This window comes from Telopea speciosissima, chromosome 6 (genome assembly GCF_018873765.1).
Source record: "Telopea speciosissima isolate NSW1024214 ecotype Mountain lineage chromosome 6, Tspe_v1, whole genome shotgun sequence".
Lineage (NCBI taxonomy): Eukaryota > Viridiplantae > Streptophyta > Magnoliopsida > Proteales > Proteaceae > Telopea > Telopea speciosissima.
In genome coordinates, this window is record NC_057921.1 from 55,520,342 (window position 1) to 55,537,931 (window position 17,590).

At 37.9% G+C, this 17,590-nt stretch overlaps 2 protein-coding genes across 2 annotated transcripts; one reads left to right on the forward strand and one right to left on the reverse strand.

Moving 5' to 3' along the window:
* Positions 1–1,557: 1,557 nt before the first annotated feature.
* LOC122664391 (pentatricopeptide repeat-containing protein At1g11900) lies at positions 1,558–5,680 on the reverse strand. Its single transcript, XM_043860184.1, has 3 exons — positions 5,644–5,680; positions 3,385–3,568; positions 1,558–2,838 (listed from the first exon to the last, which is right to left on the reverse strand). Exons 2-3 carry the CDS (start codon positions 3,520–3,522, stop codon positions 1,789–1,791), a joined length of 1,188 nt encoding a protein of 395 aa, XP_043716119.1. The 5' UTR covers positions 3,523–3,568; positions 5,644–5,680; the 3' UTR covers positions 1,558–1,788.
* Positions 5,681–6,240: 560 nt separating this feature from the next.
* On the forward strand, positions 6,241–15,586 carry LOC122664389. Its single transcript, XM_043860183.1, has 8 exons — positions 6,241–6,661; positions 8,639–8,778; positions 8,932–9,031; positions 9,140–9,238; positions 10,443–10,790; positions 14,076–14,168; positions 14,247–14,453; positions 15,133–15,586. Exons 1-8 carry the CDS (start codon positions 6,323–6,325, stop codon positions 15,394–15,396), a joined length of 1,590 nt encoding a protein of 529 aa, XP_043716118.1. The 5' UTR covers positions 6,241–6,322; the 3' UTR covers positions 15,397–15,586.
* Positions 15,587–17,590: the final 2,004 nt, after the last annotated feature.

Below are 17,590 nucleotides of genomic sequence, written 5' to 3' on the forward strand. Positions count from 1 at the left end.
AACTAATAAAGCACAATTATATCTCTACTTTCACTTGGTTCCTTTCTTAACACTTCTTTCGGGTTCTGGGGAGCATTTTCATAGGACAGTAACATTTTTCTAAGAATCAAACCTATGCAAAGGCATGATGGTCAATAGAGCTAATTTCTGAATGTTCTTACTTCCAAGAATCAAATGTTAGACGCCAATGAATGCTAGATAATGTGAATCAGGAACAGCAATAAGGTGGCAAATGATTTAGCGAAAAAAAAAGTGTGGGGGTTGGGTGGGGGGTGTTCAACCAGGGCAATGTTGGGATGAGATTCCTTTATGATGTAGGGTCCTTTTTCTGTGAACTAAGTTCAGTGCAGCTTTGTGGTCCTATGGAAGGCTCATGTGACAACTTCGTCAGTTCTGTTCCTGCCACCCTTCATAGTCCCCATGCACTCTCTTCAAAGACTTGAATCCTATAATGATTTCTTTTGCCATGTGAACAAATTCCATTTGATGATTTTGATCTCCTTGACTTGTGAGCAGCGAGCTTAGGGTCTTATTGCCCACAAAATTGCACCACTATCAGGCCTGCGACGCTCATTGTCCACTTATAGAAGATTATGGGTGCATCGACAGTCCACCCACAGATCCTGCTCCCCTTATTTAGATCTTTCAAATTTTCAGCAACCTGCAATCACATAGTTCATTAAGCCCAACATTGTTTCAAGCAGAACAAGAATTTACTTCTGGGGCATCAAAATTAGCTGTTGTATGACATTAATCCTCCTGTAATCTCTCATACTATGCCAATAAGCATTCCAATGGTGCAATGTAACATAAAAAACTTTTACAGGGAACCGCATAAATTTCATTTAAAAAAACACAAATATAAATTCTAAATTAGAAATTTCTATACACAAGTAAAACAGATTAAGAAAAAAGAGTTGAAACATATATTCGTAGCATTCCAATGGTGAAATATAACATATTAACTTTTACATGGAACCGCATAAATTTCATTTAAAAAAAAAACAAATATAAAATTCTAAATTAAAATTTTCTATACACAAGTAGAACAGATTAAGAAAAAAAGAGTTGAAACATATATTCGTCTCTCTCTCAGTCTGGTGGTTTAGTGATAACAAGTTGGCGCATCCACCACACTGCACACATGATGACGCTGTACGGATCAGTATACTGCTGCTGAGTGCTGACACAAGACAGAAGACCGACCTTGCAGATTTTGGTCTGCCTATGCGCAACGACTTTCGATGGACAAGCTGCACCACATACAAAAGAATGCAAATCAGAGGGGTTGAAGGCGAGGAGAAGGAGTAATTAACACTCCAGTATTTCAGTCATTCACTTGTCTTGAGGAATAATTCTTGGTACTGCACACAGACATAACCTGCTTAAATTATTCAAAAGAAAAGAAGTCCTACAGACAATTTTCTACCCTAAAATCAGTCAATTGGACATTGACACAGATATTCACAAAGTCTGCATTCTTGAACACATTTGTAGGTGTCTACCTTTCCTATACCGTCCCTCCTTTGCCTCAGATCCAGACCCCAAAATTGATTAACTCTGCCAAACAAAAATTCAGGGGATAGAAACTGATAATCTCTATATAGTAACAAGTATTTGCTTAAATGTTATTTAACAATGAAATGTATAGAGTATAAGTAATCCAGAGTACATGAAAGCAGGCGGGAGAAATTGCATACCAAAATTTGAGCAAATCACTAGAGAGGAACCTCCAGATTACTTCTTTCAAACCAACTCATTGAATTTAACCCAAAGCCTTGAAATGAACTATCTCCTCTTCCGTTTGAAGTCTTTAGGACCAACAAGATTTGAAGCACTAGAGTCCATTTCCTCCGATAACCTCATAGCCAACTCCAGCTTCCCAACTCTCTTCAAATTACTAATCAGTGATCTGTAGATATAGATAGAAGGAGATATCTGCTTTTTTTTCATGTCATCAAAGAGTCTCAATGCCTCCTTGACATTCCCTGATAGGCCAAAGCTGTCAATTAATGCGGTGTAGGTTCTCAAATCTGGTTCAATTCTTCTCTCAGCCATTTCCTGAAAGAAAACCAAGCACAAATCCAACCTTCCCATCTTCCGCAGGCTGTTTATTAAGGTGTTGTAAGAAACAATATCAGGGACCATGCTTGCCTCTTTCATGGATGCAAACTCATGGAGCATGTCATCCATACGTCCTGCCCGACCCAAGATCACTAACACTGTATTATACGTGAACAAGTCTGGCTTACATTTTAGACTCTTCATATGATTAAATATAAGCAAGGCTTTGTCGACCAGCTTGTGTTCAGAAAAGGCAACAAGAATCCTATTAATGACTGTTGCACTATTTGGAAATATCAGTTCTAAAACTTCACTTACAAATTTGAGTAGCACAGAAGTATCTGTTGCCTTTGAAAAGGCATTGGCTAGACTATAATAAGTATCCCAACAGATGGGTTTCCCGGAGAGTAATAAATCCTTGAATATCTGAGACAGAAGGTCAAAGTCATTCTGTTCACCTGCTGTCCTCAATAGGAGATCATATGTGTTTGGGCTCAAGAAAATCTGTTTAACACGTAGATGCTGCAGCAGTTTAGCAGCATCTGATAGATTTCCACCTCTACACAGCTTCTCTAAGTAAATAATACAGGTCTCGGTACTTGGGAAAGAATCAGTTTCTGCAACAGAGAGAATTTGGTTCAAGCCTTCAACTCTCACTTCCTGTTCAGGCGATGCCCGAGTTGCCACAAAACGGTAATTGTTGGGTGATTTACCTAGAATACTGAACAATGGCCAGAGTTGCTCAAGCCCCTGTTTGATTGAAGCGAAATAATTCTGGGAATAAAACAAAAGTCAGAAAATGCAGGCAGACAAATGAAACTTGAATCTAAATTTTAAGAAACAGAAAAATGAGCAGCTGCTTCAGGGTGTGAAGAAAAATCCACAGAAGCACGTTCTGCAAGAAAGAAAAAAAACCATTTGTCGAGAGACAAAAAAAACAGGAAAAAGGAAGCATCAAACTGCGTGTTCCAGAACTGTCGAAAATAATAGATAGAGAAGGCCAATTTTAGCTGAATATGATCAATTCAATTTTTTTTTTCCTCTTCTTCGGTTTCAACAAGCTATAATAATAAAAGTAGAATGAGGATGAAAGCACCAAAGCATAACACTGGCACTAGGTTTATCTGCTTTATACATTAAGCTACATGTATCAACAACTTAACCACAACAGAAATTCTCAACTAGAATTCTGTGAGAGCTCAGTTCAACATACAGTTAATTTTATATTTTATCCATACATGAAAGGAAAGGGATTTTTTTTTAAAAGATAATTAAATAATGCAACCCTGTAAACAGGAAGTAAAGGAGCATCTTAATCACCTGTGAGGCTTTGTTGCTAGTTTCTTTGGCAAACTTCGTATGCAGTGATTTTTTCTCAATGAAAAAATAGCTTGAAAAGAATATGTTGATTGAACGCTGTGGGACCAAAATTCGAAAGATAGTGCTCACATTACTCATCAAATCACGTATCTTTTTACCATCAAAACAGCTGCATACACAAAACCTGGTGAAGAAACAATAATAAGATTAATTTAAAATCTTTTAGTCAAGAATCCAGTTTCCATTGCCTCAGCTAATTAAAATGCATCCTTCACCAGACACATGGTTCAAGGTCTCGCGAGATCTCAGCAATTGTCTCGGTTTCGACAAGAGTCGAGTCAAGATAGGGTGCGAAATAAGAAGAATACATTTTCTCAGCCAAAATTTCGGTATCTCACCAAAATGTCACAAAGTCAGTTATATAAATGCCATGTTTCGACTTTTCTCGATCGAAATTTTGACCTATTCTCGGTAAATTTGACTGGTTTCGCCAATTTGTGAAGAAAACAGCTCCAAATCTTACCAAAAAAAGCTTGGAACACTTGGATTTGATGCTCAAGAACAACATATGGAGGAGATTTTCTGCCCAACAACCTTCCTTGGAGGAGATTTTAACTTGAAGGCCCGGCACTCATTCAATATTAGGATGAGCACATAGGGATAGGGGTGACTTGGTACTTGGTAGTTGTTGGCTTGTATTGTTAAATGTTGACTCAAAATATATAATATATATTTTTTTCGTGCAGACTCAAAATATATATATATTTTTTTAGTGAAAGACTCAAAATATATTTGACTCTATATAACAAACAATGTTAGATGCATGATTTATGAAATGGTTCATAATTTGATTTTTTTTTTTTCATTCCTATTGCTTATTCAAGTTGTTCTACTTGAATTATATGTGTTCTAATACTAAAGATTGTGGTCAAAACTGTTACCATCCACTTGATATAAAAGTCTCAACTTGACGAGACTTGGTCGAAATTTTGATCAGTCTCATCTATTTCGGTGGGTTTAGACTGTGAATGCACACCTTCCCCCCAAAAAAACCAAAAAAAAACTGATTTTTTGACCAAATCTTACACAACCAAGCTTGGAACAAGTGAGTTTTTACAAAGCTAAGGGTTTTACTTGAATTATAGAAATTTTATTCCTATTGCTTATTTAAGCTGTGTGTTCTAATACTACAGATTGTGTAGAATTGGTCATATTAGTATATAGAGACAACGTATACTACCAACCTAAGGTCCAAAGTCAAACTACCATTTTGGATTTGATTTTTGAAAAAATAAGGGTTCCACCATGTTTATAGAGCCTAAAATAGGCTGTCGTGCAAGTTTCATGGCCTATTAGGTCATACGGCCACCAAAACCAAGGGCCAAAATTTGACATAAAAAAATGCACCAACTCCGCCGAGTTACCGAGACAACTCGGTTTTTTGGCTGACCGAAACCAGCTGAGATACCGAGAATTCGAACCAGGACCAGACAGGGTACATTCAGTTTGCAGCTCATGGATGAAAACATGATTAAGATGTGTCACATGTGTATGCATTAACCATTTGAAGATTGCTCAAAACAATGAAGATTTTTTAATTGAGGTGGCAAAAAACTCCAATTTGAAAATCAAAACTAACTTCAAACATTTTACTTGAAAAAGAAAAAAATGTATACAAATTCATATCAAGAAACGCTTTATGGGTGTGTTTCACAAGATATCAGCATAAACCTAGGACCTCTATAATCTATTACACAAATGTTACCCAAAAAAAGTGACCTTATAAAGTTGGAACTGGAAATAAAGGAAATTAACCCTGAACCATAAGTTTAAAAGTTCCAAGGAACAAAAAACGAAAATCATCAGTAGCAACTGTTACAAATTCTTGGTGGACGTGCTCACACTTGGAGGATTATTCGGTTAGTCACTCCTGAACTTGCACAAGCAATGACAGTAATGAGATGACGGTCATACATCTTGTACATATATAGGCTTATTCAAGTTGGTAATGGAGGGAGGAATTTTGAGAATCACCAATTGCAAGTGTAGAGTTTCCTGGATATTAAGTATTAACAGTCTGGAAACAATTCAAAAAACTGAAAAGGGGAACTTTTCACACAAGAAGGGGAAAAACATCATTTGAGCAGACGAAAAATAAAAATTCCGATAACCAACTTTCCCAATTGCCAGAACGACCAGAAACAAGCTCAAATTGCATAAGAAGGCGGCAAAGGCGATTCTTTTCCCTAATTTCTTTACCTCGAGATAGCAATATAAGATATAAATTTCGCCGTGAATTTGAGAGGGCTGAAAGCTCGACCTAGCCGTAACCGTCATTTGACAATGGTGCAGGAGGACTAGTAGAATCTATGGATGCGGAATGAAGGGTTTCTCCATTTTCGTGATTTCCGACGGAGCCAGGACTTAAACATTTAAACACAAATTTCCTGGAAAATGGCAGGCTTTTGTAAAATTTTTACGTCAATGAGTATTTTTCAACTTGAAAAACAAACAAACGGAACCCTAAAGTGTATACGTAGTTGCGTACGTAACAAAAAGATAGACGGAAGCGTATGCGTAGTTGCGTAAAGACACCCAATCAACCAATTAACAACAAATTTATTTACTTAACGGAATTACCGAATACCACATTCACTCGCCTTGATAAGTTTTTTTGGGGTAAAGACTCGCCTTGATAAGTCGTTTGACATATCCACGTAGCGATGAACCACCAATAAGATATCTAAAAGCCACCTGTCAACACCACACGGAGAGTGCCATTTCGCGATTGTGAAATCGATTCTCTAAAACCCTCACACTTACATTTTCTCTTCCCTTTCTCTCTCTCCCCCTGAGAGTCTGAGTTGGAGCGTGTATTGGTTTGGGTTTTGATTTCACAGATGCGGAAAGCCTTGTGGGGTTGTGGCGAGTGGCGACCATGCCTTTACTGTCGAAATCCTCCGTTGCTTTCTCCACAGATCCTCCATCTCCGCCACCGGCGCACGATAACTCCGACGGCGCAGCCGAACGCCGCCTAAGAGATGCTGAGGATAGGCTTAGGGAGGCGATAGAGGAGTTGCAGAGGCGGCAGCGGCACCGCGCTAGGGGACTTCAACCGCCCTGTCACCATGCGGATGAATCCTGCGTCGCCAACGCCATTGGTAACCTCTGCCAAACCTTCCTCCTCTCATACGGTGTGCGTGTCGGAATCGGTATCCTTCTTCGTGCTTTCAAGCTTGTTCGGGGCCAGTCCTATGCTTCCCTTCTGGATCTCAAGGTAGGGTTTTGTCTAAATTGATTGTTTTTGGATTGGTACATGTGTAGATGCATAATTGGACTAGATCAATTTTGAATGTTATGGGTACAGAATTGGATAATGAGGAATAAGACAAATGCGTATGATTAGATAGACTGTGCTAATCGATTGCCAACTGCAAGATTTTCCTTTTTTAAGTTATATATATTCTACGAAAATTTGGAACTTGTAGCGTTCTGCATCAGAGTTATAGGTGTATCTTTAATTCCAATTCTCCTTTTTCTTCGGTAATCCAGTTGGAGTTAAAAGAGAGAATCATCACAATGTTCAATCTGCCTTACCTAAGTTTCAAAAATTAAGCTTTTACCCTTTCTTCCGGATATGCATAATGTTAGGATTTCTTACTTTCTTTTGCATTGGTGGTCCGGATCCCACATAGATGATGGATGATTTAGGTAGGTCAGTAGGTGATGTAATTTTTCAAAAGCTCGTATACACATTAATCCTGATCCTGAGTTGTTGTCTCAATTTTTGTGGTAACATCAGGATGCTATCACTTAATAGGATCCAAGGATGTTTGCCCAAAATGACACACTGCAGTGTCAATTGGAGGCACTAAAAAGGTCAAGGGGAAGGCCAAAACAGCGTGGAGGGAGGACAAAAGTTGAAAAGTGAGGTTGATTTTAATGCTGCAATTTCTCTCACACACACCCCCCCCCCCAAAAAAAAAAAAAAATATAAAATAAATAAGTAAATAAATAAATTTGAGGTTTTTCAACGGGGACGGTCATTGCTGGACAGAAAGAGTAATCCATAGTTACCTTTTTTCTCAATTAATTTGAATATTATCTAATTTCAATGATTATTCAGTTGTAAATGTCATACATTTGATTTTCCCCCTTTATAAAAAATAATTATCACACATTAAAATGTTGATTAACATTGGTGGCACTGTTCATGTTGCCCTATCTTTTTTTTTTTTTTTGGGTGAGATCCAAGTTTCCAGTTGCCTAGATGATAATTTGGACATAGCTGAAAGGAACTTATGTTAGTAATTTATGAGAATATTGTGAGTCTAGGTTGCCACCTTGTGCCTAGGTTGCCAAATAAACATGTGTAAGTACCTAGATTGTGCCATGCCAGTTTAATGCTTCCAGATTTTTATGGTAAATTTGTTGTCTGACTATATTGACTTCAAGATCTTAGAATCAAATCATAAGAATCAACGTTAAAAGAGTTTTTTCGTTTGAATTTTTTTTCAGAAAAAAAATATTAGAGCCACTTAACTTAACCTTTACAGTAACTTGATTGCCCCAAAATCACTTTAGCAGTCTCATTCCACTGCTGGAGCCCTTTCTGACGATGACATGGAAAATGAAGGAAATGTGCATGCAAAACTTGAGTCATTGTCGGATTCCGTGGGATTCTTATTGAGAAACGAATAAATTGCCACATTGGCATGCATTCATTACATTGGTAAGACTCCCAAGCTCCTATTCGGGTCCCAATCTGTAAACCAAGAGACACTACGTCAATTTTAGTTATTAAGCTACACATTATCTGCTTTTTCTTGCTATCTAGTGCTAGAAAAGAAATGACTTAACATGTGTCTGTATTTGCTATTCCACACAACAAAAGATCCACTTATAAGAATATTAATTTCTTAACATTTGAAAACCTTTCCTATTGAAGGATGAAGAAGCAATGTGCTGTATTCCCAATGAACGTTCCATGTTGGTTAGTGGTTAGGATCACTTGATGGGTTATCTTCTCAGAGGTGTTGAGCTTTGCAATAATTTCAGCTATTTCCTTTTTCCTTCAGTTATATTTTCTACATTGTTTTTTGCTCACTGTTTATGAGGATTGACAGATTCTCATCCATGTAAATTATTTATCTAAAAAAAAAAGTATTTTCTTTGTATGTTATCTCTGAAAGGCTTTCTGGGATATTTGAAGATCTGTCATGCTGACATTCTACATTTTGCTTTGCACTCATAGCAACTTGTGTCAGAGAAAGATTTGATAGTGAGAGAAGAAGCTTGTCGTATTGGGCTACTTTTTGGGGGTTTCACTGGATCTTATCATGCCCTGAGATGTTTGTTGAGAAAGTGTAGAAAGAAAGAGACACCAGTTAATGTGTAAGCTCTGCTGCACAACATGGTTTTTTGTTTTAATTAAGTTTTAGTTTCTAACATTTTATTACCTTTGATGCTTTTTTTTAAAAATTTTTTTAATGCATGATGGTTCCTATTCCATATTTATGACATAGTTAAAGGGCCATGATGGAGCAGAATTTTAGCAGGTTCAGTTGCAGGATTGTCTATTTTAGCACTAGATGATTCAAGCAGGAGGCGTACCCTTGCTTTGTATCTTTTGGCTAGGCTTGCCCAGGTAAAAGAATAGTTGTTACTTTTCCATTCAACTTTCACTCAAGCTATTGCAGATGATCGGAATTGGAACTCTGTTTCTCTGAGCTTATGACTCCCATTGTTTCTCCAGTGTGCCTATAATTCTGCCAAGTCAAAGAACAAGTTTCACCTTTGGGGAAGCCATTGGAAACATGGCGATTCTTTGTTGTTTGCTTTAGCATGTGCCCAGGTAACACAAAGCTCAAGCACATATTAGTTTGTCTGGAAGTGAAAATTTATCTAAACTAAATCTTATCTTTACATTTGTCAAATATGAATGAATGTTCTGTCCAAATCACAAATCATGTTTTTAAGTTTTTAAATACTACCATATCCATACTTATCTCAAAGAAAAAGTCAGGTTTGTCTGATTGTTCAGAAATGTGCCCCTTATGCATTTTCTTCCACTTTTTTTTGCTTTATATTTACTGCCATCATAGGTTTCCTTCTTCTCTCCTTACTGATTCACTAGCGATCGGGAGAAAGATATCTTTCTGCAACTTTTTCTGTCTGATTTATTGTTTGCTATTATTTGGAGAGGATTAAAATAAACCCAGAACTAATTAATGGTGCATTATCTGATTAACTGTTCCAGCATACCCTTCCCTCCTGGTTAGTTTTGTTAGAAAGTTCCACAACCCGCAAGTCCAGTAGATTGGAGTTTCTAGAGAAACTTAAGATATTGACCTAATAGTTTTAAACTGAAAATGTTGTGATTCAAAGGTTAATCTAATCCCACTGGCTTTCTTTTTTCTCCCCCTCCTGCATCCAATAAATAAGACTTTCTTTTTTTCCCCCTCTTCGGTAGCTTACCTACTTCCTTCAATGCATAAGGGCGTTCCATGAAGACCTCTAAAAAAAAGGGCGTACCCAGTGCACGAGGCTCCCGCTACTGAGGCCTGCAGGGTCTGGGGAGGGTCATAATGTACGCAGCCGTACCCCTGCTTTGCAAAGAGGCTGTTTCCAATGACTCTGGAGCAACCTAACCGTTGCACCAAGATCCACCCTCTTTGTATGATCTCCTCAAAAAGATTAAGTACGCTAAGTGAATGGTGAGTGCAGTTGCTGCAATTGATATACAATATACACATAACTGAACTATTTAGGGTGAAATTGAAATGTATAAGTGGCTCGTAACATGCCTGAGATAGAGAACATACAGATTTTGGCATTGAGAATCTTTCAGGAACAGCAAAGCATGCCAAAGGCATATTTCTCCCACATACCAAGTCTCTTATCTACAACTGCTTGAATAATACGATGCATGGAAGAAATACCCTTCTTTAGTTCCATTAAGACGTCTATACAAATAAATTGCTCTTATAACTTATGAATTTGTAGTCAATTCTATCTCTTCCTTCTTATGAATAATGTTTGTGTATTTTATTTTTCAGGTTATGTATGCCTTTGTAATGCGTCCTGAGAGCTTGCCAAAGTCATATCAAGATTTTATTCAGAAGACTGGGCCAGTTGCAGCACCTGTTTACAAGGCTGTAAGGGATAGCTGTCGAGGTGGCCCTGTGGATGTTGTTTCTCTGTCAGCTTACTTATTGAACAGAAAGGGATCTCGTTCAGTAAAGATGGAGGAGTTTCCGTCTATAATTTCTTGTTCTATAATACATCCAGACACAAATTCATGTTTAGCTCACAATGCTAATGCAGCATCTGCGACCTTCAGAAAAACATTTCCCCTATATTTCTCATTGACTTTTGTACCATTTGTTGTTCTTCACTTGCAAAAGGTACTCCACTGCTCTCAGATGGCTGGACCTTTTCTTTATTTTATTTTTCTCCATTTATAATGCCTTTACTTGATTTAGGAAAATAGACCAAACGTCTAACACTTCCTCCCCTCCCCACACACAGAATACTTGGATATCGATATGTACATTTTGTAATCAACTGATCCTTATTCTAATTACTTCGAGAATATTCCATATTCCATATGATGTGTATCCATTCATATATTAGTTGGAATTGTCCTGGCTTCCTTAGTTGACTGTACATTGCGTTCGATTAGGAATAAGCTCCCTTATGCTGAAGCCTCCTTTTACGTTATTTTTTTATTATATTTTCTTATAGCCCCATCCTTTTTGAAGTGCACAAACCAGGTTCCTATAGAAAAGATATGCGAGCAGAAAGAACACCATAGAAGATATCTGGATTTTATCGCAACTTAAGATTTTGGTATAGATTGAGAAACGATAGTGTGTGGGATTTAGACATTGGTCTGGGTAATTCATAGGGCTTAGGTTTGGCCTTAGACATAGAAGTGCGTATGAGTCTAGGGTTCTCTAATTCCAAATTCAAGGATGGAAGCAGAAATTAGAAAAGCGTAGGACAGAACTGTACAGGGTTGCTAAGTTTTCTACAAACCCTAGACGTAGGTTCATACTGAGAAGTAGATGAGAGTAGGTATCATTGAGTTTCCCTGATTCTGAATGCAAAAACATGGGCAAGTGGTGACTGCATCTAGGGGGTTCTCTTTAGCATTTTATACTGTTTCCGTTTTCTCTTTCTCATACAAATATGCACTATTTTCCTGTACATCCAAAGATTAAGATTCCTGCCAAGACAGCCAATTTGAGGATTAAAAAAAAAGGGAGTGTGTATTATATGATTGGGTTTGTTCCTGGGATTTCCGAGTCAACTTGTGGTTTTAAAAGCTGGTATGTCCTTATTGTAGGGTGAGGTTTTGCAGATTGTATACTAAAGCTAGAAGTCTAGGACAAAAGATATAAGCATTCTGGTCGATGAAGGATGGGGAGAGAGTGATGGATGGTGTTACTAATATTTGGATCAATCGGGGTGAAAATATGATTCTAAACTGAGATAAGAAATTAGGCCTTTCAGGGTTATAACTAGGCGGGGATCTAGTACTAGGTTTAAGTTGAGTGGGTACTGCAGTAGTGACTCAGGATTTACATTTTTTGGGGTATAATGAACGGAAGTATGATGCTGAAATAGGGATTTCTTGTAGTGCCATCACGAAGTTTAAGATTAATGCTTGAACAGAAGAAACTATAGAAATGAAAAGAAAAAGGTGACATTTAGAGAAGCAGAATGGTATCACATTGGGAGGAGACAGCAGGTGACTAATCCAGGATCCAATCAGACCAACTCTGATGATTTGTGTGGTTGTGTTGGATCCTTTTGAATGAAATTCACATTCTCGAAGAGTTTTAGGGTGAAACAGGAATCTGAACTACTGGAGTTGAGAGACCTTAGTTTACATTGATTTATCCTTGACTTTTTCATATTCTACATATGTGCTCCTGACCCCCTATAGTGATGCAGTACAAGGCCTTTGATTTAGATCCTAGGAAGGCCCACACATAGGCCCATATATGGCTTATGGTTAAGCCCATATCCCAGCCCCTTTTTTGCTCCCATATGGCCATTTGCGAGCACAGCTGGAATGGGAGATTCTAGACAAATTTGTGGGGCCCATGTGACTGATTTGTTTGAAGAATATATGGGTTGTGCAGGGATTAGAAGTGGGCCCAGCCTGGATAGCTCACATGGTAGATTGAGGAAGATCTTTGGTGTTGCTTTTGGTTTCCTAGTAGTTTCTATTTTTGTTACCTTTAGTTATTTGCTACTTTCCAATTTCAGTTAATAGCTAGAATCTCAGTTTGATTGGTGTACAAGTCCCAATATCTCACTTTTAAGGGACTTTCTATGTCTGTTATTTCCTTTCTAGTCATAGCAATAGTTAGCCTATATGTATTGAGGCCTTTAGTGTCTCCCCCAACAAGTTTATGGAAAAAAGAAAAGCTTGGTTGTTAACCATGTTGCTGTGTGAGGCAGTGTGAGGTGAGAGACATTGAGGTGAGAGGGTGTAGGTTGAGTGGGAGGCTCAACCATCTCTCCTATCCCCATCTTCTATTTCTTCTCCATCGATCCTACTTTCTATTCCTTGTTAAACCTGCAACTTCTCGCATCAGTGAGGCATTCAAAGGTACCATTATCAGTGCTGGAGTTGTTTAAGATCAGTACTTGCGGCTCCCTGTTATTGAAGAATTCTGCAGAGATTCTTGTGGGGCTGTTACTCCTGATCCAGCCAGCCAATCTAGCTCAGACTTTGCCTGTGTAATACCCTTCAAAGAGCCTTTATCTATTGGCTAGGTTTGTCAACGCCAGTGAGTTTCTTTATTCTGGACTTTAGTTTCTAATTCTGAGACCATTGATATCTCACATCCAGCCATTAGTTTTGGCTGAGATTTTGAGGAGTTAATCGACCCTACAAGTCCTACTTCCGATTGGACTATCAGCCCCATCTGAGGTGTTAAGTAGCTAAATCTGTTGCTATTGTTTTCTAGTTAATTTTCTCTCTTGTTCTGTCAGCTGATAGACCAGTTCTGGTCTGGTTTTGTTCCTCTTGAGATTAGATAAAAATCTAGGGCAGTGTTAACTTTGTTGAGGGCTTAAAGGTTCATATACTCTGATGTTCATCTGCTGTTAAAGTGTTCTGTCAGTTCCAGTTGTTGGGTTTATTGCTGTAACCTATTGATATTGTCATATAGTGATCCTACTGTGAGACTAGTACCTAGTTGTCTATTTGTAAACTGGCCTTACATTATATAGTCAATCAACACGTGAAAGTGCTGTCATTTTGTTGGATTCCTGGAAAAGGTTAGATTGGAGTTCATTTATGTAAAAACATTATAAACGATGGTGAAAATTAGGTTTGACTTGAAAGGATGCAGAGGATGTGAATGTGAGGTGAGGAGATGAGATCTCCATTCAATTGTAGTATTGTACCTTCTTTAGTTATGTGATGCCTTTATCTTCAGTTTGTGTGTTGCACATTGCATAGAATAATACTTATGTTGTCATGTGGTTTAGAAAGATGGAATCTTATATATTTTCTCAGTAACTTAAAGCTTGTAACTTGACTGCTACGTGTGTCATGTATTTCCATCTCTTGACTTGTATTGCTTAAGTTGTAGTCAGTAGAAATATTTACATCCATTTCAGGTAGCTGTACCCTGAAACTGATTCTTTTTAATTTGGTGTCCCATTAGTTTATGGAGTCTCCTGCTCGTACCTGCTGGAATGCTGTTAAAGGTGCTGTTCGATCAACAACATTTTTGTCTGCTTTTGTTGGACTCTTTCAGGTAATTTCGTGTTTCTCTTTATGGAGTTCTTTGTCTTGATGAATTCATTGTCCTAACATTGAATTTTGGATGATGCAGGGGGTCATATGCTTGCACAGAAAGGTGGCAACAAAGGACCACAAGCTTGTATACTGGGTGGCTGGTGGAATTGCTGCCCTTTCCATGCTATTGGAGAAGAAAGCCAGACGTGCGGAATTGGCTCTATATGTTCTTCCACGAGCTGGAGATTCTTTGTGGTATATATTAGCGAATCGAAATTTGCTGCCACATATAAAAAATGCTGAGGTATAAATCTTACTAGTTACAACTTACAACTTTGTCAAGAAATATTGCTTGCTTGATAACATGAATCTGTTTGCTTAAATACTTAAAACTGCTTACTTATTCAAATTGATTGCTTTCCTCTGGTGGGGTAGGGGGGGGGATAATAAAAGGAGAAATCAAAGAAACAGCTGAACCAATTTGCATTGGGCCTGAGAAGTAGATTAGGGTAATTAGGATTTTTGCTGGTTTTCGTCTGTTGATGTCCCAGGATAGTTTCTCTGCTTAGACTAACTACTACAGCTTGATTTTCATTGACCCAGAGAACTGTATAAGAATTGGTGGTTCTTTTTGTTCAATTTTTGTTTTCCATGTTCTCCAAAAGTGTGGGTATAAACAGCTGTGTTAGTATGCATGTGTGTCCATTGTATAGTTGTTTGAAAGCATGGGATCTTCCTCAGCAAACATGCGGATACATTGTCTGGTCCAAGGGCACAACATCTTAGATCATGGTTGGCCTGGGATGAAAATTTATGTGTTATCTTAGCTTTATTACTTGTACTATTTACTATTCCATCTAGTTTTGTCGAATCTATAGAATAAAGTGGTGAAACTGCTATCTGATTTAGATTGAACAAAAGCAATCAATCACCTATGTTAAATTTTGGTACATCTTTGATTTATGGCTTCCTAACTGTGACAGGTGGCTTTATTCTGTATGTGCATGGGAGGAATCATGTATTTTCTAGAGCATGAGCCAGATACGATGGCCCCACTCCTCAGGGGTTTGATACGTCGCTTCCTTGCGAGCAGGATGAGCAATCCAGGCCCAGCCTCTAGTCGTAATGCATCATACTCGTATCTACAAACTCTTGATGCCATTAAGAAACCAAAATTACAAGAGAACCCTGATACTGGTACTTCAGCTTCTGAGAAGTATAATCTTGAAGCCATACCTGGACTTTAAGCTTGCCATCAGAGCTATCGAACGGTGTGGAAGGGTTTTACTCTTTTACTATTTCTGATTTGTTATCACATATCAGGGCAAGAAATTTTGCTCCATTTATTGAACCCAGAATCTGGGATTGTTATTGGCCATTTTTTTTAACCAAACAGATCCAAAATGAATTAAGATCTTCTTTTTGACCTCTATAGATTAATTCCTCTCTTCTTGCCCTGGATGTATTATACTGAAGGAGATTTTGTGGAGCTCAAAAGTCAAGTCAATAAATCTACTGAATATTGAATGTGTAAGGTTTTGATCAATTATTATGTCATCTAATAATGTTTGGCTTGTCTAGTTTGTAAGAAAATAAAGCTCATATGGTGGTGTACACAATGATTCTACTGTTCCAGTTCCAGTCTTTCATTTTGTAAAATGTGGTAGCTTGTGATGCAATGTTTACAGGAGTAGATATGGGTTTGGCTCAGGAGGAAAAGTTCTTGCCCATTATTGCCAACTTTGCTTGTCTGGCTTGACTTGGAAAGGCAAGAATGTTTTACAGGAGATTAATCTACTATGCTCCCGAATCCAAACTCTTAGACTGATAATTACTGAACCCAGGAACCTCATAACAATTTAAACAGTATTAAAAATTAGCTTTTCTCACCCTACTGAATAATTTTTTGTTTCTTTCTTAGGTGCAACTATTCTCTGCATTCATGCAGTTTATATAAATATGCTCTTGAATTCAAGTAAAATTTCCTGCAATGTTGTTTATTGATGGAAGGGTAACTGATAATTGTCCGCGCTGCTCCATCAAAGGAGAAGACATGAAATCAAAGTTTGTAATATCCTAGTTGTAAGAGATGTCACTGTTTTAAATCCTCATATGGATAAAATCCACAAATTGAAACATAGACAACTACCACCATCCACATTGTGTAAAGAATCCTAGTCTACCTGAAGAACAAAAGTACTCTTAGAAGAAAGTAATCTTAAAATTCAATTGAAAATCTTCCATATAGTTCACTATTTAAGTTAAAACAAGCAATATTCTACTATCTATTTCAAATTAGGCTGCAGATGTGACTGAAATACAGAGAGAATATGATATTTGATATTACGTATCTGCTGTAAGGGTAGAGTTCAAACCAGTAAGAGAATGACTAAAACAAATACCGAAATCACTAAGCCTGATATTACAATCCATCATCAAATAGCTCCAGTTATTAGGGTCATTTAAGGGAGACTCATTAAAACTACTGCTCTAACCTTATTCTTAAGGCCTCATTGATCTAGACAATGTGTGTCACACCCCGGCCCGGTTATTAAGGGCCAAGTGTGGCGGGATATCTCTGACATCCAACCAATACCCAAGGATCACAAGTGCAGTATCCTATTCACAATCATTGCTCACAGATACAGTAATCAGAGGCAGCGGAAACAATTTAATTAATAGAGATAACATCATTAATAAGAGAAGTCTAAATGATATTTCAATTATATAAATGATAAGGCTTGTGACACAACTATACAGTTCTCAAAGGTAGCACAGAGTAAAAGTATACAAGAAACTATTCTATAACTATATAAAGCATTTATAAAGCATGAAAGAGTGGGGAGGTAGCCTGGACTATCAAGCCAAGATCAGGAGGTTGCCCAATCATCACGTGCGCACAAAGTATCGTGCACTTCAAACTTCAGCGCCGCAAATCCAACATTAGAAGTAACTAAATCACCTGAAAAATAAGGATATCCACAGGGGTGAGCTCTCAACTGAGCCCAGTATTCCAGCTACAGATCGACATCATGCGACATCAGGGATGATCCGGATACGGGTAACTGTCCGGAACCACATTCCCCACTGGGGAACTGGGTCCCACGGGGTCAATTTTACTAAAATACCCTTCTAACCCTATTTGGTCGTACAAAACGTTATATAAATATATTTTAAATTATACCTACATTGAGTTTAATTAAGGAGGAGGTCCTGCAGCCTGTCCAGCCAGCAGACCAGACACAGGTAGCTCTGGTGCGGGGTCCCACAAGGTAAAAATTACTATTCTGCCCCTAATACACTAATTAATTAAAAATACAATATATATACATATAAAATGGGATTCTTACTTGGGATTCGGCCTAAGACAGAGAGAGGCTTCGCAGGCCATCAACCCAGCATGCCAAGCTTATGTGTTGTCTTCCGCTAGACACCTCAGAC

Excerpts from the sequence above, each read along its gene's own strand:
- LOC122664391 (XM_043860184.1), bottom strand. The coding sequence starts at position 3,522 with ATGAGTAATGTGAGCACTATCTTTCGAATTTTGGTCCCACAGCGTTCA. Across the intron at positions 2,839-3,384 it reads CTAGCAACAAAGCCTCACAG|AATTATTTCGCTTCAATCAA; the intron begins GTGATTAAGATG and ends TTTTATTCCCAG.
- LOC122664389 (XM_043860183.1), top strand. The coding sequence starts at position 6,323 with ATGCCTTTACTGTCGAAATCCTCCGTTGCTTTCTCCACAGATCCTCCA. Across the intron at positions 8,779-8,931 it reads AAAGAGACACCAGTTAATGT|AATTTTAGCAGGTTCAGTTG; the intron begins GTAAGCTCTGCT and ends ATGATGGAGCAG. Across the intron at positions 10,791-14,075 it reads TTGTTCTTCACTTGCAAAAG|TTTATGGAGTCTCCTGCTCG; the intron begins GTACTCCACTGC and ends GTGTCCCATTAG.